At 40.7% G+C, this 23573-nt stretch overlaps 1 protein-coding gene across 1 annotated transcript in view; it reads left to right on the plus strand.

Moving 5' to 3' along the window:
* LOC116644826 (interferon regulatory factor 4-like) overlaps positions 1-23573 on the plus strand; it is a 136992-nt gene that overhangs the window by 36975 nt on the left and 76444 nt on the right. The window contains exons 3-4 of the mRNA XM_032424668.1: positions 632-714; positions 21370-21419. Coding sequence (XP_032280559.1) covers positions 632-714; positions 21370-21419 — 133 coding nt within the window. The remainder of the gene's footprint in view (positions 1-631; positions 715-21369; positions 21420-23573) is intronic.

A 23573-nucleotide genomic window follows, 5' to 3' on the forward strand; every position in this document is an offset into this window, starting at 1 on the left:
TCAATTTGAGGATATTTATTCAGTCTTTCTTATGCAGCATTAGGTAGGAGCATTAGAAGGGAATGTAAATTTTAGTGTCTCCTTAGTTTCATATGCAGATAATTAGCTAACTGATAACTTATTCTGTTTGGGATTTCCAGAAAATGTTCCATTTTTACTTTTGCCCTGAAGTGAATTGTAGATGTTATAAACCACAGTCTAATTTGCGTTTAAACCCATCCCTGCCTTTGACATCAGGGTACATAGTAAGTGCGTCTTTTGTATGTGATTTTAACTTAGATTATTAATCATTAATAACAAACGGCAACTACAAAATGACCTCATAGGTTCACTTTCTTTAAACAGCAACAATCGTGATTACAATGTTTATTAATCTAAATACATTTCAAATTTTAGGTGACCACTTTGTGTCAAAAAAATCTGACAATCAGAAATAAATTTAGTCATCTACAAAATACATTAAAGCAATAGTCCTAAATTCCCTAGGTCTAGATTTATTCTGGGTATGGTGAATTATGGAAGTTTCAAGAAAGAAATATGCAAGGCATTTTGTATTTTTTCCTGGCTAAACTTTACAAATAATTCACTTGCAGAGAAGAATAAAATCGTCATCTTCTTTCTTCTATGACAGATGCCAGAGATGCAGAGCAATTGAGCAAGAACAAGGTGACACACATTCTCTCTGTCCATGATAGTGCCAGGCCTCTGTTGGAGGTAAGGGAAAGCTACGTGCATGGGTCTTTATTTGTATATATGTACATATGTATATATTTGTATGTATGAGTGCATAGGACATTAATGAAGGCAGCCACATTCTCTCTGACCCCAGTGTGCCCCTATTAATGTTGTGCACCTGTAGCCGTATTAATTTTGTTTCGAGGCCATATTTGTGTGTATGCCCAGTCTGTGGCATGGCGGAAGAGTGTATTCTTTCTCTGATTATTTTCCCCGCTACATTGCTAGCTCGGCTTCCTTGGCTTTCTTGACTCAATGCCAAAGAATAAGCTGTTGCTACATTTACTTCTAGATTTTAAGGACATTTAAAACTCATTTGCATTCCCTTCAATATTATCCCTGGTTTTAGAATCCAAAAGAATTCAGGATGCTCATTTCTTAATTTTTTTTTTTTTCCATTTAAGCTCAGTTATCTACCATTTACATTTAAAGACGAAAGACCATGGAAGATAAATTGTCACTGGAGATTTCCAGGGCTTCTGATACAGAGACTTATCTGTGTAGAAGCTATTGTTAAGGTTTAGGTTTTCGAGTAAACAGGGTGTGTCTGCCTGTACACTAATTCCAAAAACATCTTCACATCTTAAATTTTATGCTAATGGACGGTTTGAGCTGTTGGCCAGGAGTAAAATCTATTTCTGTTTATTAGCCTCGACAGAGCCCAAGTGACCTTTTTTAAGAAAAAAAAAATACATATGTGGTTGTGATGCCTATGTGTTCTTCTGTTTTAGGGTGGGGTATTGGAAGGGGAGGGGTGACTCGTTCTGGAAGAAATAATCCTAGTTCAAGCTGTTTTCATTTAAATTCATATTATGCAAGAGCAGGTAGTATACTTTTTATTTTAAATTTATCTATTTTCCTTAGCCATTAGAGCTGCTGGCTTTCAGATAGTGTAAAAGAAATGAGGACATGGAATAGTAAGTGATTCCATTAAATGTTATAGTACCAGAGAACCATAGGTGGTGAAGAAGCCTCAGTTCACTTCTCCAGATCGGTGAACTCATACTTCCTTCTGTTGTTTCGGCTGTTTTTTTCTTTTTTTTAAGGTGTTATAATTTGTGTTACAACATGATTTTGTTGGAAACAATAACAACAGCACATCATTTTTTTGGAGATTAACAGTTCCTTTGAACATGGCTACTCCGTTTCTTCATCCATCAATAATAGTTTATATTTAAAATATAGCCAAGCTATGGCCAAGATAATAAGTTAAATGCAAACTGGTCATGATTGACTTCCTCTTTAAATCACAAGATGAGGCTTGAGGCTTCCTTTATTTTAATAAATTACATAGATGTCCTTCCCACCCTCACCCTCCAGGCCTGACTTACTACTTTATGTTTCATTTAATGGAACACATTGCCATGTATGAACATGGCCCTTAAATCTGTTCACATTTAACTTCTGTTTAGCTGCAAGACCTTCATGTGTTAGAAATTAAAAGAGCTCTAGTCTTTATTTGTCCAACCTCCTCCAGGTTACATGTGGGAAACAAAGGGCTAGAAGGTAAAGTAGGTGGGACTGTAACCCTGTAAAAAGAGACACTGTTTGTGTAAAAACCTTAGAGCTGTAGGAAAACTGCATTTCCCTCATCAGTATTCCTTTTTATCCCCTCATATTTCAGTCTATAAGGACAAATTCTGCCTTGAAAAAAAAAAAGGAGAAATTCTGTGCCTTTTCTTCAGAGACAGCTTTTACTTAGCGGCATCCTGTTGTAGTCTTTGAATGCTATATGATAATAAGTACTTTTCTTTGATTTCATATTCATTAAGAGTTAGACCATCATTTTATAGCATAATTTAGGTTAATGTTGCCCCTCTTATTTTGTTCATTTTTGAGTTCATAAATAATTCATGGATACATTCTTATAAAAAAATTAAAACAGTACCTCTCTGATTGCACAAGTGGGGAAAACTCAGGCACCAAAAGTTATTTGAACTCATATGCTCACATTAAGTTACTGGGATAGAAGAGGTTTGCCAGGGTCCCAGAAGTTTCAGAACTTTGTTTAGCCCTCTGCCTATGCATAAAGGCACTCTTCTGTCTTAAATTCTTTTTTTAGGACTTTATTTATTTGAGATAGAGAGAGAGAGCACAGCAGGGGGAGCAGTGGAGGGAGAGGGAGAAGCAGGCTCCCTGCTGAGCAGGGAGCCTGACGTGGGGCTCAATCCCAGGACTTCGTGGGGCTCGATCCCAGGACTCCGGGACCATGACCCGAGTTGAAGGCAGATGCTTAATGGACTGAGCCACCCAGGCGCCCTCTGTCTTAAATTTTAAATTCAGTTCCAGAAGTCACGATCTCACCCAGCCTGAGATGAGTCAGGGAAAATGTTTGGAGTTGGAGGGAATTGAAGGATGGATTTTATTCTTCAGCAGCTCTGTGTTATGCTGGCCTTGATCATTAGGGGGAAGTAGAGCAGGGATGAAGGTGAGAGGGCAGATTGTGTGCAGAGCCAAGCAACTGCATTAGCTGAACCCCAACCTGATAAGGGGCCCTAATAAAAGGTGGAAGGATAAGGGACGCTGGGACCTCCTTCATGTTCCGAGATCTTCAAAGCTCCACACATGTTTATTGAATGGCCCCTAACTTACTCTGGGCAGCGCTAGTCTGGGGCTGGGCTGGGAGCGGCAAGGTTGTTATTGTTTAAAATTGAAGGGTTTCAGTGCTACTGATTCCATGCAGGAGTTCTCCAAGCCCTGCTGCCATGTAGCTATATATTGGTCACTACACTGTAGGTACTTCTTTGGTTCATTTCCAACAAATATCTGAATGGGTTTAAGAGCACTGGGTGCTTAGCATCAAGTATCCAACACTTTTATAATCATTAGGTGTGCTCTTATTGTGATGGAGGCTGAATGAGAGAGGGGTCATATTGTGCAATGTGGTTTCTAGAACAGAGGTCATAGGTCAAGGGCTTCGTGAAGATTCTAAAAGGATAGACTGTTGAACAGTATGCCTGGGATGTGATGCTTTTCAAAAAAATAAAGAAGGTCAGAGAATTTAGCACACCATAGGCTCCTCCAGAAGATTCACAGATTTATTGACAGAATAAAAGCTTTCAAGTTCTGCATTGAAGACATACATTTATCAATCTTTCTAAATAGGGAACCAGTTTGTGTGTGTGCCTGCTTACATAACACACTACCTATTAACATCCCATGGGACTATATTCTGCTGAATACAGTCATGGACATTCAGATTAAGAAGGACTCAGGAAAGGGGTCTGCTATCCCTCAAAGTCCAGGGTGAGCCTCCGGGGTGAGCACTTGTTCAGAGGGATGCTTATATAACTAGTAAGCTAAGGCAACTGTGGTCAAGGAAAGGGTGCCAAACCTGATCTTATTACCAAATGAGGCTGCCTTAGTATAGATTATTGTGAGAACCTAGTATTTATAGAATGGAAGATTGCACAGTTTTTGTACCTGTTGCATCCTCTGTGGTCATAATGACTTGTAACCTGTTGTAACACCTGACCAATGACAATACTATAAAGTGCACTTGCCATGAAAAGCTTCATGGATATGCTGAATACATCTTTAGTTATTATGCATTTATTGATTTTACTTTGGGAGGGACTTTTAAGGAACTCGTGACTTGGTTGACTTCAGTTAGATTAGATGTGATTCTCTACTATTTGGGTACTTTTTAGATAGGTCTCCCAACATAGTGTTAGCAGGGTTTTGTACCCTTTCTAGCAACCCTATAGGCAGAAAGAAATGCAAGAATTAAAGGTACTGTTCTCAGGCCTTTGCAGTGGCGGGGACTCACCTCGCCTCTGGTCATCTAGTGAAGCCAGGTGATATTTGGTGCTTCCTTGGTGGATGAGACAAGATTTGTTTATCCTTTGAACCATGGGGCAAGGTGGTAAGCCAAGAGAAGGAGGTCCAAAGCCCCAATTCCTGTTTCTCCAGAAGAGTATCTGAGGAGTAGATCTTCCAAAGTGAAGATTCTTAGAAACAGTAGAAACTTGGGGGCCTTTATATTCACTTGAGTGAGCCCTAAACTAATATCTAAGATTCTGAAGAGCTCTGATGGCCTTTCCTACTGCTCTGTGTTTGACATAGACATCCCAGCCGAACAGAGTCCCAGGGATCACTTACCTTGATTCTCTCACTGTGTAGACAAAGAAGCTGAAGTTCCGAGACATAAAGGGACTTGCCCACAATTCCATAGTTGGTCTGGGTAGCTTGGGAGGAACCTGGGTCTTCTTTCCCAGGCCAGAGATTTCCCCAGAGTGCCTTACTGTCTTGGTCCTCTCCTTGCATGACTGATGCTTATGAGTCTGCCAGTAGGTATTGCAACATCGGCTTTGGAAAGGGTTATACTATTTGTGTCCTTATTGGCAATGTATGAAAGTTCCTGTTTTCCCGTACTATCTCCTGCACAGAATTTTATTCTTCATCACTATTAATTAGCAAAATTTTTGTTTTGTTTTATTTGCTGTGAATGCCATCCTCACACTGTTGAGTCTCTTGTCCAGACAGTTTATCCCTTTGAAGACAGGGAGTGATTGATTGATTGACTGATTGGTTGAGCTCCTGCTACGTGCCAGGCCCTGGGACAGATGGTGGAGATAACAGAAGTGAAGCAATCCCAGTATTTGCCCTGATGAAGGCCTTAGAGTATAAACAAGATATATATTATGGATATTTAATAAATACTACTAATAATTAAGTCCAGTGAAGGAAGAGTTCTGGCTCCAGGATAGGCCCCCAGTGCTAGGAGACAAGTAGGAACAGAGGCTGTGGAAGCTCAGAGAACAAGGTCCCTCTGCCACATGAATCTGGAGGCATTTGATGGGGTTTTTGGAAGTGACTGGGAATTTGAAAAATCTGGTCAGTGGCAGTCCAGCCAGGAGGAAGCTGGTAATGCCAAGACCTGACTTCTGGTAGAGCTCTGACCCCGTGACAGCCACACCAATCACTTTCAATCCTCCAAAAAGTCAGAGCCCATCAAGGCAGATGGCATTGTCCTGGTTCCTTCATAGCAGAATCAGACCTGGTGATGTGCTCACATCACCTCCGACAAGTGGCAGGGCCAGGGGAAAAAAAATTAATTGCCACATTTATTAATTTCAAATAGGAATTAAGTCCAGACCCATAATTAAAATATTTAAGGGGAAAAAAGCCTTGTCTGTTTCTATGTTTAGGACTTGGTTGGGGGGTTGCTTGCTTTTGCTGGGGTGTTTCCTTATTTGTGACTTGTGTCTTCAATGCCTGCTGACGGCTCCAGATATGTAGGATGGTGAAAACTCGTGTCACAAAGATGGGCCTTTTCATATCAGGAACCCCATATTGTTTATAGGTGCTGAGGAAGTAATGTTGAGCAATGAAAGATTTCTCCCTTCCCCTGAAAAAAGAAACAGAACTCTATCTTTCTAATGTAAAATTTTCAGAGTTTGTTTCATTTTTCATTCTGTGTATTTAACCAGAGCACCTGCAGGAAACAAAACTATTTTTTGCTATCAACAAAAATGCTTTAAAAAGTATTCTTATTCCTTCACTGGACTAATTCTCCAAATAGTTTTAATTTTTAAATGATGTGTATTTTAGGATTAAATAGAAAAACAGTAGTTTATATGCATATATTCAAACCAGGGTATTGTATGTATACCAGGTAGGTTTTTGAGCTTGAGTTCAGCTTGGATATGTATTCTTTCCATTTTAAGTTGTGACTTTTATACTTTGAAGCACCGAAGTTTTTTTTTTTTTTTTCAAAGAAAAGTCATAGAAGGCACTTATTCCTGGTGGTTCTGTTTTATATTTCCTTTAACACTAAAGACATTTTTTTTGAGGTGCCCAGGTTCCCAATTTAATTTTGTTAGTTTTGTTTATAGTTGGGCATGTCTTTTGGTTCTAATACTTATTGTTATCTACATGTCTGTACTGCTGTCTTCATTACCCACTTATTAGAAAACTCTCACCAAGGTGGGATGTTCAGTCTACTTGGGCAGCGGTGCTGGGAGACTGAGAGGCTCCTTGGCACACCTTGGTCATCTGCTATTATGTCTGTCTGGTGACCCACCCCATTTCACTACCTCAAAAGTTTAGCTGGTTTCCCAAGTGTAAAGCAAACTAGAACCAAGGTGTTAAATGGCATTTAAAGTTTAACAAACTATGCTTCTATGTGTTTTTTTCTCTTCCACCCTCTTGCCTGCCCAAGCCCTACCCTTCCTCACAGCTTGGCCCTCACTCTCCTTCTTCTGAGAAGGACACTCCCAGTGCCCTCCAACCTCAGGACTTCTTCCCTTTTCTCTATAATATTTGTAGTTCGTACTCTTAACTGGGTTGTGAATTGTCTGCACTCCGACAGCTTCTATAGTCTACTGAATGGCTATTTAACCACTGTTTGATAAACTAGCTCTTCACTGCCTGTGTCCAAGCTCCTCAGCTGGCCTCAGGCCCACTTCAGGCAGGTGCCACTTTGGGATTTCTTTAGTCTTCCCCAGCACTCAGCCTGGGTCTGCACACAGGGGCCCCCCTGCAGATACTTACTGATGAACTGAGAGCCACATGCATTTTCAGCTCCATTCCAAAGTGAGAAATCATGTCTTTGGTCATTTGTGGCTCATTGAGGGGTGTGAAAGAAGAGCTGCACCAAGAATGATTTAGCCATGAGTAATAAGTGAAGCCAGAGGATCTGGTTAATGCAATGCAGCCTCATTTATGTGGGTTGTTTGTTCTGTTCCTCACTTGTCAGTAAGTGTTAGCAAATGTAGATGTACTGTCTTATGGAGCTCTTGTGGACTCTAGTTCAGAATTACCTCTTGCTGAGTTATAACCAAGAATCCCCTGTGACACTTCTGTGACTTTCTGATTGATTTCTTAAGGATCCTTTAGCTACCTTTGGTTTGCATTAGAAGCTTGGTCCTACAAGGAGGAAAGTACATCTAAAACGCAGTGAATGATCAGTTGAAAGGTTTGCTACAGCCAAGGCAGCATGCTTGAAGTGCAGGCAGAAATGGTTGAGGCATTGTTTCAGATTTCAAGGAGCTTATAGCCAGATCATGAACATTTAAGGTACAGGGGCTTGTGTTCTGGCTCAGGAGGAAGATCCTTATTGCCTGTGGTCCTCCTTTGGCAGCCACACAGGCAGACTTGCATGGTGTCACCCCCCAGCTTTGGTGCCCGTGTCAGTCCTCAGCTCTCGGGACCCAAGGGCCCTCCCTGCTCATGACCTTCAAGTCACAGGAGCTATAGGCCACATTTCCCATAACATATTTCCCCTAGGAGGATAGATAATTGATGAAAGTCACACATTTCATCTTGTACCCACAGAGGTATGGGCAACGATGTTCACTACAACTCTGTTTGTAATGGCAAAAAATTGGAGCCAGCCTACACATTCAGCAGAAGGGTAGTGCTCAATTAGGATACATCTATATTAAGAAATACCCTGCAGCAATTCAAAAAGAAGAGGAAGGTTTATATGTATGCATGGGGAAACGTTAATTCTTAAGCAAAAGAAGCAAGTTGTAGAATAATATCCACAATATGGTCCCATTTATGTAAAACTAAATATTAGTTATATATTTCTGTGGGTACATATATATGCATGTAAATGCACAGGTAAGGGTCTAGAAGGGCCATACTAGATTCCTCAGAATGGTGAAGTGGAATAGGATGGGAGAAGAGGGTAGGAAGGACGAGTTTCACTTTTGTCTTTATTTTTATTTATTTTTCACAATGGGAGTATCTTCATAATTTCTCTTTGAATGAAGAGAGGTAGGGAAGGAAGGTAGGCAGGTGGGTGACCATACTCTTGGTGTCTGTAGTAGTGACTAGTAGATTCCATTTGGATGTTCAGGTTTGGCCAGAATGGGTTCTGTGGTAACAGTGTTCCCTGTGTATTCATATGTGCATGTTTGACATTACACATGCTGCATCCTTGTCGTCCATGATCAGGGGTATAAACCATTCATTTCAATCATCTTAATCTTAAAAGGGAGAAGATAGCTCAAGACAAACCTTTCAACTGTATAGATTTTATTTTCAGTTATCCTCTACTTGATTGTTTCACTTAAATGAGTTTATGTCCTTTCTTAAGATTCATAGATTCCCTAGTGCTGCAGCTTGAAGCACTGGGCAAGATTTCCTACTTGGATTGGCCATTGTATCCATTGTAGATGATTTTAGTTATTATATTGACATTGTAAAAAACATCACACTCTTGAGGTCCAGGGCCTTTGAAAACAAATCATTGTTTGACCATTGTTTTCAGATTGACAGTTGTTTCCAGTGAACCCCAGTTGTTTTCACCTCTCTAAGAAAGTCTCTTTGATGCCACCCAAGTGTCAATGGTACCTACCATACCAAAGACTTGCAGCAGCTTTCATGTATTGAGGTAAATTTGTTTGAAGCCAACCCCAGACTTAAATAGAAATGACTCAAATAGAAATGATTATGGTAGGTATCGAAAACTGTCTAGTAATTGTTCTTTCTTGAATCAAGCTGTATCTGAGTTCCGTGTGTGGGCAGTCAAGTGCATTAGACAGCTCCATCTGGCTGCTGACCCTTCTGTGACAAGCTCATTTGCAAATGGAGTTCTAAAACCAGAATTCCAGCATGAATGGACTAAAAGGGACTTGAAATATTCTAGTACTTCATTGGTTCTAGGGAGGAAACAGTGCTTTTTGTTTCTAAATGAGAGACCTATGTTAACCTTTCTTTTCTCTGGCTTTCTAGAACACCCTGCTTTTCAGGTGTGGACCTTCTCTTTAGTACTCAAGCTTACTGACCAGCCTCGCCACATAACTGAAGACTTTTACAAAACACTCCTGCTAAACTTTTCTCTAAGTCAAGTCCCAGGTTTTTTTTGTTTTTTTTTTTAACATTTCCTGCTGAGTGCCCCGTCTTGTCCATCTTGCCCTGACTCCCCTGTGTGATCAAGTACTGAGCACATTGTGTGCTGAGTGCTGTGTTTCTGAAGTGGGCTTGCCTTGTTTGCATCCCTCCTTTTCCTCAATGGGAAATACACCAGTGGCAAGATCTCCCGGTATCTCCAAACCAATATCTCAGGAAAAGCATGTAGCACATGGTCTCCCATCTGTGCTTCAGCTGGAGTGATAGTATGCATTGATACAACTATGTAAATTGCCCATAAATGCTGAAGCACAGGGTAGAAGCTCTGTCTATATGAGATTTTCACCCTCATGGACTGGGAAATTTGGGGAAGAATTTGTAAAGAGGGGTGTTTAGGCAGCCTTGCAGGACTAGTATGGTTTGGTTCAGTGGGGAGATATGTCTTGACTAGGAGCAGCCCTTCCGGGCTGGTCAGGAAGGGGGAAATAAGCCCTGGAGCCATAGAAGATGTGTGGAAGTCGGCTGATTATAGAGTGGAGAAGGTGGTCAGCATGGTGGGGGTAAGGGTGGGGCCATATTCAGTTCTCCTTTTGGCTAAATTAGGAGTTATTCCTTCAGATTCAGCAGATTGTTTACTTACCTTGTAGCAAGGATTGGGGATAAAATACAAAGAGAAGTAAGATGGGCCCCAGTATTTAGAAGAGACAGGCACAGAAATACCTTTAGGGGCACCCCAGGGCACAGAGGGGTTGGAGAGAAGAAGCTCTGGTGCAGATATAATGCACTTCTGCAGTTCTTTGGCCATCGGCCCTTAACAAGAAGCTCTTAGGCATGACTGTGCTGGGTGCTATGAGCACTAGAAGGGGGAGAGTAAGTGACATAGGAGCAAAATCTGGAAAGCTTTAATAGGGACCCAGTTTTGCTAAGGAGTTTAAAAGGCAAGAGCAGCTTAGTTTGGAAGAAACAATCAAAGTGAGCATCCTGGGGGAAATATGTTTCTGGTTCCAGGTTAGGACAGCACAGCGTGTGGCTGGCAGACCATCAAGATGGTGATGATGATGCTCAGGCATCATGGTGGTCGTGGCAGAGGACATCTAGCCCAAGGAGACTGAACAGGTTTCAGACTCCTTGGGTGAAGGGCCTTTGGGTCTGCAGTCAGAGTTGGAATGAGAAGTTAAAAGTGGTTGGTTGGTTGGTTGGTTGGTTGGTTGGTTAAGACCCAAAGCAGGGTATAATGGTTCTATAGGTGCTGTTGTTTTTAGCCATAAGAAAAAGAATGATTTAAATGTAGCTTGGTTTACTGAAGACTGGTCTAAGCAAATTTGCCATTTTCAGGTGCCCCTAATAATTCATCGCTGGTAGGCACTGCAGGTGGACCTTGTGCCCGCCACAGCTGCAAGGGAAGTGATCCAAACTGACTTTAAAAGGCCGAGAGTCAAGCAGCGGCACCTCGCTCGTGTCATCATTTCAGTGCTGGCTGAGTGCTCAGGTCAGGCCATCCTGCTCTTTGAAGGGCCCCCCTCTCTGTGGTCTGACTCCTGAGATGTTTTGCAGACCTCTGTGTGTGTGCTGGGGCAGAGGATGCTGTCAGACCCTGGGTTTGAATTGAGAAATTATTTCTCCTTTCAGTTACCACCACAGTTAGTACAGATGTTGAGTTTCAACATTCAGTACTGAGCAGCGGCATCTTCAGCTAGCTCTTACCCTCTTTTCTAATGGGAAGACAAATGAAATACATGGTGAAAGTTTGAGCTAGTCAAGCCATACCTGTGTACGGCACTGGTGAGGGAAAAGAAGTAGATGCACCTAAAATCTGAATGAGAGCTTCCTTCTCTGGAGGGCCAATACAGACATGCTTGTTTGCTTCTCAGATTTTTCCCCAGTGGAAGGGAGACAATCCATAAGATTCCCTTGGTGAGAAGCACAGCCAGCTGCCAAAGAAGGGAAAGAACATGTGGGAAAGCTGCCTTTGCGTTGTCCTTTTATCCTTTAAATGGTTGCAAAGAGATAGTTTTTCTGATATTCTGTGATCATGGAGAAGGTATCTCAGGCAAACAGAGCTGAGTCCAGATCTTGAATTGGGCCTTCTGGTCATGGAAACTATTCCTAGGCACAGTAGTATAGAGATCATTTCAGAGTGTACTGGTTTTTAAAGCCAGTTGGGGCTTAGCAATGGTGGAACTGGTCCAAAATGACTTTCCCTATTTAATGAAATACCTTGTCAAGGAGACCAGCCCCATAGCACCCAAGCAGAAGGCAATTCCAAATCTACTGTAAATGATTAATTTAAACTGCATTATAGAATGCTCCAATACTATGCCCTAAAGAACAAAAATGATCTTGTAGCTAACAAAGTCAGAATAACATTTCCAAGTATTTTTTTTTTTTTTAATGTTCCTTTAAACTGAGGGTAGCCACCTTTTCTCATGGAAACCTCTCTTGCCGTTGCTCCTGCATGCGTGGTGGCAATGTGGTTGAATAGTCTCAACCAGTCATCTTGAGGTCCTGCTGACCCCAGTGAGGGAGGGACCTCTGGCCTCCTTGGTAGCCAGTGCTCACTCACTCCCTGTGAGTCCTACACGGGCTCTAACGAAGGTGGCCTGGGACTTCCTTCTATGCCCAGTGCAAGAGGATGCAGCTGTCAAAATAAAAATAGACCATCAAATTGCTTTCAATGGCAGCAGTGGGGGAGGGAAGATTTGGTGACGTGCTGCCCTTTCAAAGGCAGGCCATGGAATGTTGACCAGCCAATCCTTAATATGCAAGGAAGTGCACCCCCCCCCATTATGTTTGGGAAGTAGGACACCCCTTCTGTACATGAATGTACCATGAAACATAGAAATTTAATGCCATCTCTAATAATCCACATTTACCTGCGTTATAGGTGCTTATGTTCAGGAGAAATGGGAGAGTTACTGTTCTCTGCTCCACTCTTCTCTACCCTCCCAGCCCGTGGCTCATTCTCACTGCTCTGAGCAACATGGCCCTTCTGTGGCTCATGTGCTGACCTTACCATGTGTAGCCTTTGCATGTCATAAGCATTAGCCCTACCCATGTACAACTGGCCAGTTCTCCAGGGCAGGACCCTGCTCTGGGTCAGTGTTTGTTTCATTCTTGAAACCATTTCTAGGTCTGATCCCACATAGAGGAGGTGATATTAGGCCTGAGGGATTATGAATGCTCTTTAGAAAAAGCTTCTTAGCTTTTTCAAAGCTGCAGATTACATCCAAGACTGAAGACAGGGGGCAATCTTCAAAGTTGATAACTCACCTTTCAGTGAATTTATCATTCTGTCATAAGTGAGAGAGTCTGAGAACTCATTTGCTTAATAATCTGCAAAAGAGGAGACAAATGACGTTCGAAACAATACTGTGTTCCTGCCTGAGTAGGGAGATGCATTTAAGAAGGGAAATAGTCACCTTCTTGCTGAAAAGGTGAGGATGACTCAGGCAGATGTGCTCATCCAGGTTTGGAAGACAAACTGAAGTGTGAGTGTGGCTGTCTCCACTGGTTCTTGTGAGCCGTCTGCTGTCCGCATTCTGCCGCCTGGTCTGTGCGATGCTGTATTGCTCCTAACCCAAGGATGCCATCAAGGGAGAGATGACTGACAACAAACTTGCCTTTTCCATTTATTGAGCACCTTCCAGCTGCACTTAGTGTGTTTCACATATTCCATCTAATTTCTTTGTTAAAAATGCCCTATATTCGAGGAAAATTTCTCTGTCCCTTTCTTTTGCAGAGTAAGGAAGAGAACTGAGCACAACTAATGATTTAGAATACTGCAATTCTAAGAAGGTGGTGTGCTCTATCAGATATCATTTAAATGTAGAAGAAACGTGATATGCAAACGGACCTGAAGCCATCAAAATGACTCTGAAATGTCACTGTCTAGACTGGGCTCAGCACACTTTTTTCTTTTTCTTTTTTATCAAGGGACAGATAGTAAATATTTTGAGCTTTGTGGGCCCTAAGTTTCCTGTAACATACACTACTTCTCTCCTGTCGCATGAAAGGAGCTGTAGACAATACATAGATGAACAGGTGTGACTGTGTCCCAATAAACAGGGGCCTTTTTGCCAACTCTGCTGGCATCTTCCAGGAGTCTGTGTGCCAGCCATGGGGTGTGGTGTCAGGGCATTTAGAACGGAGCCGGAGCCAGCCTGAGGCAGAAGGAGATGATGTCAGGGAAGGCTCTGTGCATAGGGCTGGTGGGTTACATCAGGGGCGGTTCCACTAAGGAAGTGCCCCTGGGAGGAGTCCTGAAAGAGAAGGGTATTCCAGAGGGGAAACAAACAAACACTGGGGAGAAGAAGGAACTCTGGGGAGGAGTGGGCAGGAAAGTACAGAACATTTGGAGAGATTCTCAGGCAGCCTAGGTACCTGGAGTATGGTGAGCTGGGGGAGGTGAGCTTAGGAGGTAAGTTGTAGACAGTACTGAAGGATTTTGAAGAAGATCTTTACTTTGCAGACAGGTTGGATCCACTGAATATGTTTTAGCAGCTGAGGCAAATTTACCTTTGTATCTTTTATGTATGGTAGCTGTAGAATGCTCCTGAAGTATCTATTGCTGATTTCTCCTGATTTCTAAGCATCAGTTTTCAACCATGGTAATATTTTGGTATGGTCATTTATCATTAACATTCATTAAGTAATATTGTAGAATTACTTGGTTTGGAGAGATTGCTGAAACTGGCCCTGTTTTCATGAGTCACACTGAATATATCAGCGGTCCTCAGACACAACTGAAATCACAGAAGAGGCTTTCAGTGGTGAGTTGGAGCTGGCGTGAATCTCCCTCACCACCTCCCCATAACCCACCCATGTTGGCTCAAGGAAATTCAATGTGCTGACTATGCCCACTTTAGCCTTTCATTGAAATAGCTTGAGCAAAAATAAGCATTTGGGTCCTCATCTGTTGATCTGACAAGTCAAATGTATGTCGTTTTTTGACTAACCTGAAAGAAGCCAACAGGTGTTGGAGGTTTCTCATTTGCATTTTTTCTCGCAAAATCAAACCAAAGGCTAAATCTTGTCTCTCCACTCCGACCTTCCCACCCCTCCCCACCCCATCAAGTACCACAGAGTTCTTGGAAGTTGTTATTTGTAGTAGTGTTTCCTAAATTTAGCTGGTGCAGGAAGAATCAGTGGCAAATGGGTGCCTGAAGAAAATGCATCTTCAGTTTATAGCCTAGACTCAAAACATATATTATGTAGCACAGCTAAAGGACTGTATTTATCTTCTGTGGTGATTTTCTACAGTATTCCTATGAGATTTCTGTTATGGTACAAACAAAAAGGGAGATGGTCAAGAATCTCACCGCCTAGACCTTACCTGTTTTTTTGTTTTTGTTTTTTAGATTTTATTTATTTATTTGAGAGAGAGAGAGAGAGAGAGAGAGAGTGATTAAGAGAACGGGTGGGAGGAGGGGCAGAAGGAGAAGCAGACTCCCCTCGGAGAGGGAGCCTGACGCAGGACTCAACCCCAGGACCCCAGCATCATGACCTGAGCTGAAGGCAGGCGCTTAACTGACTGAGCCACCCAGGTGCCCTGTTTTTGTTTTTTTATGCCCACTTCTAGTTCTTAGTCCACAGACATACATAAGTTTTTCCAGATGTAATCTTTCCGCAGATACAATTTCGTATTCTACTTTTTCCTCTTAAAAGTGTTATTGGCTATGTGAAAATTCTTAAATTGAGGAGAAATAATGATCAAAATCCATGGGCCAGGTCCTAGGTTTGGCATCCATGTATACAGCCTAGGTGGAGATCTTCCTATGCTTTCTCTGGAGTAAGACACTCTATGAAGAGGTGACTTTAAAAGCAGAGTAAAGCTGTCAAACCTTGCATGTACATCTGAAAGCAATTTCAAGTCAGCAGTTGCCATCTCTTGGGTGTATGACCTTCAGGAGTGTGGTGAGACTAATTTTTTCAGGTTACCTGCCTTTAGGTTTATATGAAAGTGCAGAAGTAGTCAAATTCATAGAGACAGAAAGTAGAATTGGGGGTTACCAGGGTTAATGGGAGTTAGTGTTTAATGGGTACAGAGTTTACATTTGGAAACTAGAAAAAGTTCTAGAGATGAATGGTGGTGATGAGAATGTGAATATACATGATGCCACTGAACTGCATACTTAAAAATGGTTAAAGTGGCAAATTTTATGTTATATATATTTTACTACAATCATAAAGTACAAAGTGATTGTCTCAAGTGGGAGAGACTTTTGTTTTTTGTAGTGGTGTATAAACTGATCAAGTGTGGGACAGTCTAAACTTAATTCTTTTTAAATTTCGTTTCTTTTTTGGAGTCAGATTTTTTGATAATTTGGTGAATTAGGTCTAAATGAGGTCCCCAACTTACTTTGCTCAATTCATTAATGGGCGTTAGATAATCAGTGTTAATAGAGTTCCGTGTGTAGGAATTACAGAGTCCAATTCAGTGTACCACCCGGATACCTCGTAAATGTGATTGTCAAAGAAAAAATGTCATCTCTTTCAGAGGGCTCCTCCTTTGTACACCCATATTGCTATTGATATTTGGATGGGATAAGATGAGAAACCAAGATCCAAGATCAGGTCGTTTTTATTAGCAGCTAAAATGATTTTTCCATTACATGGATTTCCTGATTCTGGCCTCTTAGTGAACTCCATCTCCTACTTAATGTCTCCTCTTAGGTTGTGAATAAGTCCTTGTAGGAAATAGTTACATTCTATAACTGGTTTTATTAGCTTTCCTGAGAGAGAGAAAACAGATTCTGAAGGGCTTGATCTTTCTTTTCTTTAGAAAAGTAGGATGTCACCTAGGTTCTTCAGAAGCCTCTTACTTATGTTTCAGGAAGAAAAGAACAGTGAATTTTAGAAATTGTACTTGAAACAAGCGAGAGTTTGATCTCTTTACTAGTCCTGAAATCAGAATCTTGCCCCTGCTTTTCAAGTACTTGCCTATGTATCGTTTTAAGTGTAATCTTTAGTTTCAGCCCCAAAGAAAGGCAAAAACCTTACTTTTGGTGGTTACTGTGCTTGTTGAAACAGAAAACAGAAAAATATTAGAACTTTTGAGAATATGGACTTAGAAAGCCTTAAACTTTGTTCAAGAAGAATCTCTGGAATACTTTCTAAACTTTCTTCTCAATTGATGTCTGTTGTCTCTTTCAAAACCTAACACAAAAACTTCACCCCAAAAACTTTCTTGGGATGATCCCATTGAAGTCTGACTTCTTTCCTGTACTTTCCCAATGTTTTTCCACACTATGTAATACTAATTGATGTGTTGCTTGTTATTATGAATATTCCGTGTATATGTAGTCAGTGTAAATATGAGGCTTTTTCTTAATTCTTTGCCTTTTTCCTCCATCTGGTCCCCACCTTATCAGTATTAATAGCATTCTCAGGATGTATTAGGCCATTCAAAATGCCATGTAGTCAAAAGAAATTTCCTGCTCTTTCTTTGTCCCTCCTAGAAATCAAGACAGTCTTAAAGCATAGACTGAGCCCCTTTCCCTTAACTAAACTGGTTTTTGTATTCTTGGGCCAGCTGCCTAAATTGAAAATCTGCAACTTGACACTTATTAGCCCCACAGAAGTTTAATATTAATTGGCTTTCCACCAATCACTGTTTTGGAACATCATGGAAAGTATTAAATTTTTATCTATTTAATAATTTTATTTCAAAGATAATTTTAGTTTTATGGGTTTTTTTTTTTTTTAGTTTTAGAGGTAGTATGTAGGAGTAAATATCATATAGCAAATGCTATAGGAATAGAAACGTTGCTGTTATTTTTTTTTAATTCCAATATAGTTAACATATAGTGTTATATTAGTTTTGGTGTACAATATAGTGATTCAGGGATTCTGTACATTACTCAGTGCTCATCATGATAAATGTACTTTTAATCCCCTTCACCTATTTCACCCACCCCCACACCCACCTCCCCTCTGTTATTTCTTATTACTTATGAATTTTTCAGATTGTTCTAGAATTTTGTTCTAGAATAAGATATTTGTTACTTTTTTACTTCCTTTGCCATGCTTTCCATAATTTAGCTTAACACATCTGTCCTGCCCCGTACCTCTGTCTCTACAAACCTCAATATTAAAGAATGGTTTTTTTGGGGGGGGGAATCCATTAATACTAGGATAATTTTAAGTCTCTCCAGCTTGTAGCACTGAGGTCCTTAATACTGTCAGCGCTCTTGCTGCTTTCTGAATTAGTAATTAACTGCCATGAATTGTACACATGTGCAGGCATCTGAAGACTTTTTTCAGGTACTTTATGTTCTGCAGTCTGTGGCCTCCAAGAGAGATACTTTTCGTGCTTTGTTAATGACTAAGCCAAGATAAATAGATATTCTTGGGCGGTGAGCAGCTGAACCTTTTTGACAGTTTTGACTCCTTTCTTTACTGTATTTGCATAGTTTGTTCCCTTCTTATTGTAGATCACGGTGAGCTGATTCTTAACCCAGTCGCATTGGTGTGGACAGTCAGGAGACTGTGTCTGGAGCATGTGCATGCAGTGTGCCCTTCCTATGTCATGGCTAAAAGTTCAGCTCTCTTATTTTTATGGTCCCCAGGCATGGGCACTTTATGATATTTTTCTTCCCTTGTACTATTCCTGTAGTGTGATCGTCGTGATCTTCATGTTAATTGGTTTTCACCTTGTTCAACAGATATTTAGTGTTTACTATGTGCCAAGGAAGGTTATTGTTGTTGTTCTACTTTTGAGAGAACATGATCTTATGTTTTATATTTTCTCTGTCCTTCCTTAACAGTAGGGGATCCCCAAACTTGTGGCTGAGAGCTACTTTGTTCCTCCTTAGAAGCTTCACAGATGGGAAGCTGTAGCTGCCACATGCCCATCCCAGCTAGTGAGGGTGAGGGGCCCAGCATGGCTGAAAGTGGCCTCCTCATCATCTGTGGGCATGGAGGGAGGGATACCCTTTGCCGTGTTCCTGCATCTTGCTCCTGCCTTATGGGGCCAGCAGCCTTTTCTTTTTCTCATCAGGCACCAAAAGGGGGAATGGGACCCCACTCAGGGAACACCTGAAGGAAGTGAAGTGCTTTCCAATCACACTGCCATTGGCATTTATGGTGAATGCTCTTAATAAGCTAGGAGGTATTTAGCCTCCCCTTCTGTTCATTTTCTTCCTTTCCTTCATTTTTTTTTTTTTCTTTCCTCCCATCATATGGGCTAGGCTGATTTTAGATCCTGTGAGGATTAAATGGCTGTCAGTCAGCATGTGTGACTGGCAAGCATTTTTATCCTATGTTAGAGGGGATCCACCTCAGCATCCTTGATTGATTGAAGTTGTCCAGGCTGTCAGTCACAGTGGAAGGGAAGGTGGAAACCTTAGAATCCTCCCCATCCTTCTGGAAGGGTTGGTCTGAAAGAGGTTGGAGGAAGTGTGTGGGAGGAAAGAATTTCATAAGCTTCTGAGCCTGATCCATGGCAAACTCTCACTTAAGAGTAAAAGAAAAAAGTAAATGAATCATTCCAATGATGGATTTATGAAATGATCAGTATGTGTATCTATGCCCATAAGCCTGCTTGGCCTTGATGGAGGGAAGTAGTGAAATTACTTATTTTTACAGTATCATTTCCTTTTCCATTTTCCTTCCTTTTAAATCACTGCTTTAATACCTCTCTGGGTTTGGAGGTGCTTTAGAATTTCAGACAACTGCCTTGATATTTCCAGCAGAGCACAGTGCCTACTGTCCAGGAAGAAATGAGGACAGAGACAGGAGGCAATTAGGGATGACAAAGTGAAGGTTAAATGAGGGAGAAACATCTTCTGGCCCATCCCTAAACTTTACCCTCAACATGTTCAAGCCTGTTTGGTCTCATGTGAAGTATTCTCACATGGAGAAGCAGTGGTAAAACTCATCTTCTTCAAGAGCCTTTGTTGGAAGATGTAATGATTGAGAGCTGGAAAAAAAAAAATGTATGTGTATATGAATTAAGCAGGATTTTTTTTTTTTTCTGACCTCTCATAATACTAGGAGGCAGGGAGGGGAATTTTATCTCTTGGGTCTTAGTGACAGACAGCTGATTGCACTCTAAACTGGTTTAAGCAGGAAGGTGCTTGTTAAAAGATAGCTGAGAGCCTATGGTCTCCTCAGAAGAGCTGGAGAAATAGGCTTTCAGCTGAAGTTAAAGGAACAATACTTAGACCACATCACACAACTGGTGAGATCTGCTGCCACGTCTGCCCCCAGAACCACCTGCTTCTACTGCCACCTGCACCTGCCAAGCAGGTGCTCTTTACCCATCTGACTCGTCCCGTGTCCTGTTTCCAAATCCACCTCAAGTAGGTGTGTCACATGATGAAACCAGGTCCTGAGTCTACACCCTAATAGCAAAGGAGGTTGAAAAATATAGGTTACATGGATTCTGTATTGGAAAAGTAGAATTCACAATGTCGGGAAGTATCAAAATGTGGAGGTCTAGGAGGGTTTGGGGCAGCCACAAATTTAGATGTTACTTACAAGAGTACATTAGTAAATACAACATAGAAAAGCCTCATGATATGAATTAACAATAAAATTTTAATGATCAACTGCAAAAAATTCAAATAATTCTAGCAGACATTTTATGACTATTTGCTGAGGGACTTGTGGTAGTCTATATATTTCTATATATTTCTCCTTCATTTACCCTCTTAGGTGGTTATTTTTTCAGTGTTTGATGTGTTTCTTCCCCTACTTTATTATCCATGACACGGTGGCAAGATCCTATGAAATTAGGCTATCAAAGGAGGAAGGGTTTAAAAATGGTTCATCTAAGTCCTCACAGAACCATATTCTTTTGCAAAGGTTGCTGAGATTTCTAGATTTTCTATTTTTACATGACATTGAAGACCTTTGGAACTATACTTTAAATCCCTCTGAAGAAGAAACAACCAGTTTTTTTTAAAGATTTAATTAATTAACTAATTAATTAATGTATTTATTTGCGAGAGATAGAGCACAAGCAGGGGGAGGGGCAGAGAGACAAGTAGACTCCCTGCTGAGCAGGGAGCCCAAGGCAGGGCTCAATCTGAGGACCCTGAGACCATGACCTGAGAAGTCAGACACTTAACTGACTGAGCCACCCAGGTGTCCAAAAACAACCAGATTTTTAATAAAATTTAAATTTAGCCTGAGTTTTTATAGCATGAATTTACACAGACATTTTTTTATAGATTTTTATGGAGACCTATATGAACTTTTTTTTTTTCAAATTGGGCCATTCTTTTTAAAAAATGTAACAGTTTGGTCCACAAACTTTTACTCTTTTGAAAAGTAAGCAAAATAAATCAAAATATTTTGAATGTGTAAAGTTCCTATTAATGCATCAGGGAAATTGTAATTTTTCAATTACTAAAATTTGATATAGAAAACTCTGTAATATAATGTTGTAATTTTTAGTCATCATGTTAAGGTTTTTACTAACAGTGCTTCCTTTTTGGCCACTCAGGATCTTAAGTGAAATAGATTTTTAAAAATGTTGAATGTGTAAACAAGCATCGGAAATGATAGTTTTGGAAACTTGTTGACACTTACTGGGAAGCACTCAATTATTTCACTTTTTTGATAAACCTATCTAAACCTACAAGCTGTTTGCGAGCCAGAGCATGAATATTTGTATGTGTGGTCATGGAAATAACCAGGAACCTTAATTAAAGAGTTTTTCCCTGGTTCCTTGGCAACAAAAGATGAATGAAAAACTTCTCCTTTTTACTTTTTATTTTTTGACCTGAGTAAATAGTTCCTTTAAGTAGTTTTCTCCACTAAGTATCATCTTTTTATTTTATTTTATTTTATTTTATTTTATTTTATTTTATTTTTATTATTCTACAGGGGGTTAAATACCTGTGCATTCCAGCAGCGGATTCACCATCTCAGAACCTGTAAGTTGTTTTTTTCCTATATTTTTTGGAGATATTAAAAATGTACAAAGGACAGTAAAGTCAAGTAACTAAAGGGCCGTGAAGTCATCAGAGCCATGGGATGCCAAGCACAGAGGTCTGTGCGGCCAAGTTAGGCAGAACTATAGCTGGAGGCATGCTGTTTGTTTGCCAGTCCTTCAACTATACAACACTGACTGATGGGATGTCTACAAGAAGAGCCTCATTTTTAAAAAGGATGCCTCAAACCAAACTTTTAGCATGTTTATCCTCTCTCTGGAAGCAAAGATTTAAAGAAGCTAATGGGTTTTGTCTAAGATAGCACTGTCCAGTAGAAATAGAATATGAACCACAAATGTAAGCCATGAGGGTAATTTTAAATTTTCTAGGAGCCAAATTAAAAAGAGTAAAAAAGGAACAGGTGACAATAATTTTAATAATGCTTTATTTAACCCAGTATATGCAAAATACTGTCATTTCAACATATAAATATAATGAAACTTGCCCAATATAAAACAAAATTGAGATTTTTTTTTTTACATCTTTTTTTTCATACTACAAAATCTGGTTGCTTTTTTGTACTTACAGCACATCTCAGTTTGGACCAGTTTCCTTTTAAGTGCTCAGCAGCTGCACGTGGCTAGTGGCCACGAAACAGGACAGCATACTTCTAAAACCTGTTTGAGTTGAATGAATAGGTCTTTTTGGCTTAGGAAAGTTCAGTTCTCTGTTTCCTCACAGCTGAATACATCATTGATATCCTTATAAAGAGAAATTCATAATCGTTAGCATTTCCAGAACACAGCAATTGTATGGAGTTAGGTTAGGGTTAGGCTTTGGCAGAACGGGGGACAGGGCTTTGGAGACCCACAGCAGTCGCGGCTTTAACATTCACACTGTTTGGTGTCCAGAAGTGACCTAGAAAGACCACGAAATGGAGTACAGTTTTACTGAAGCGTGGATTTGAACCTTGCAGGCTGAGAGGCTGGAGCAGAAATAAAGTGCTGAGCCATTCAGTGCATCCAGTAGACGCCAGCCTCTGCTTCTCAGGCTGGCCCTGTGCTTACATTGCATGTCAGACTTAACAACCCTGCTAGAATTATGTTACTGCATTTTATTAGGAAAGTTGTAAGCTATGGTGGTGTTTGTAAATTTCGGAGTCTGTAGACCTATCAGGATTCATCCTTCATGATTCTTAAGCTCTGTTGCCTACAAATCCTACATATTGGAATTATATACCACATAATCTTTTAAGTTTACTATCCCAGTCCCATGGAATACTGGAACATCAGCCAATCTTGATTTTTCATTGCTGGAGAGCAGTGAAATCACAGATTATGCAATGATTTTGAGAGATCTACCTATTTGAAAAAAAATGGGGCTAGAGTCAGATGGATTGATGTGGGGAAGATTGTGGGGGTTGTGTAGGACAGGGGACAGGTGGTATAGAGTTAGACCAGGAAGGGTAGGTTGGAAGCAGGGACAGATACGTTCTATGCAAGGCCTGTTTTCACACTAACTCTCTGTATTTCACAGAAAAAGTCAATCTTTAAGATTGAAGATGGTGGAGGAAAGATTTTACTAGGATCACTAGGAAAACAGTAGTAGCGTGGGTCTAGGAGGAGAAGCAGCAGCAGAGAACTTCCTTGGTTACTAGTCGTGTCAAGAAACAGAAGTGGTTGGAAGGCATGGTGTGTACGGAAGGAAGTGAGCCACTGCCTTTCTCTGGAGGCCACAGCAATCTTCTGCCCATGTTTTGGTGGCTATTTTTAGAGTGGTTGCTTTGCTCTTATCTCAAACTGAGATTCTAACATACTTTTGAACTTGTCAATACCTGATTGGCAGTGACTCTTCGGAGGAATCAGATTGTCACACATCCTGGGCATTTGTTGTCAGAGAAGGCACTGGATTGCCCCCAGGACTTTTCAGCTTTGCTAGGAGCCAAGCACTGTGTTTGATGTCCAGGACAATGACGGGCTTACCAAATGAAGATTGAGCATTGAGCAGCCCTGCACTACGTGAACAAATAAGCAGTAGACCTTGATGTTAGATATCTTAACTTTAAAACTAGTTACATCTACCTTGGGCAAGTCATTTAAACCCATCTGAGCTTCAGTTCCCTCATGTGAAAAACGCCTGCCTTCAGGATTTTTGAAG

This window comes from Phoca vitulina, unplaced genomic scaffold (genome assembly GCF_004348235.1).
Source record: "Phoca vitulina isolate PV1807 unplaced genomic scaffold, GSC_HSeal_1.0 scaffold31, whole genome shotgun sequence".
Taxonomy (NCBI): Eukaryota; Metazoa; Chordata; class Mammalia; order Carnivora; family Phocidae; genus Phoca; species Phoca vitulina.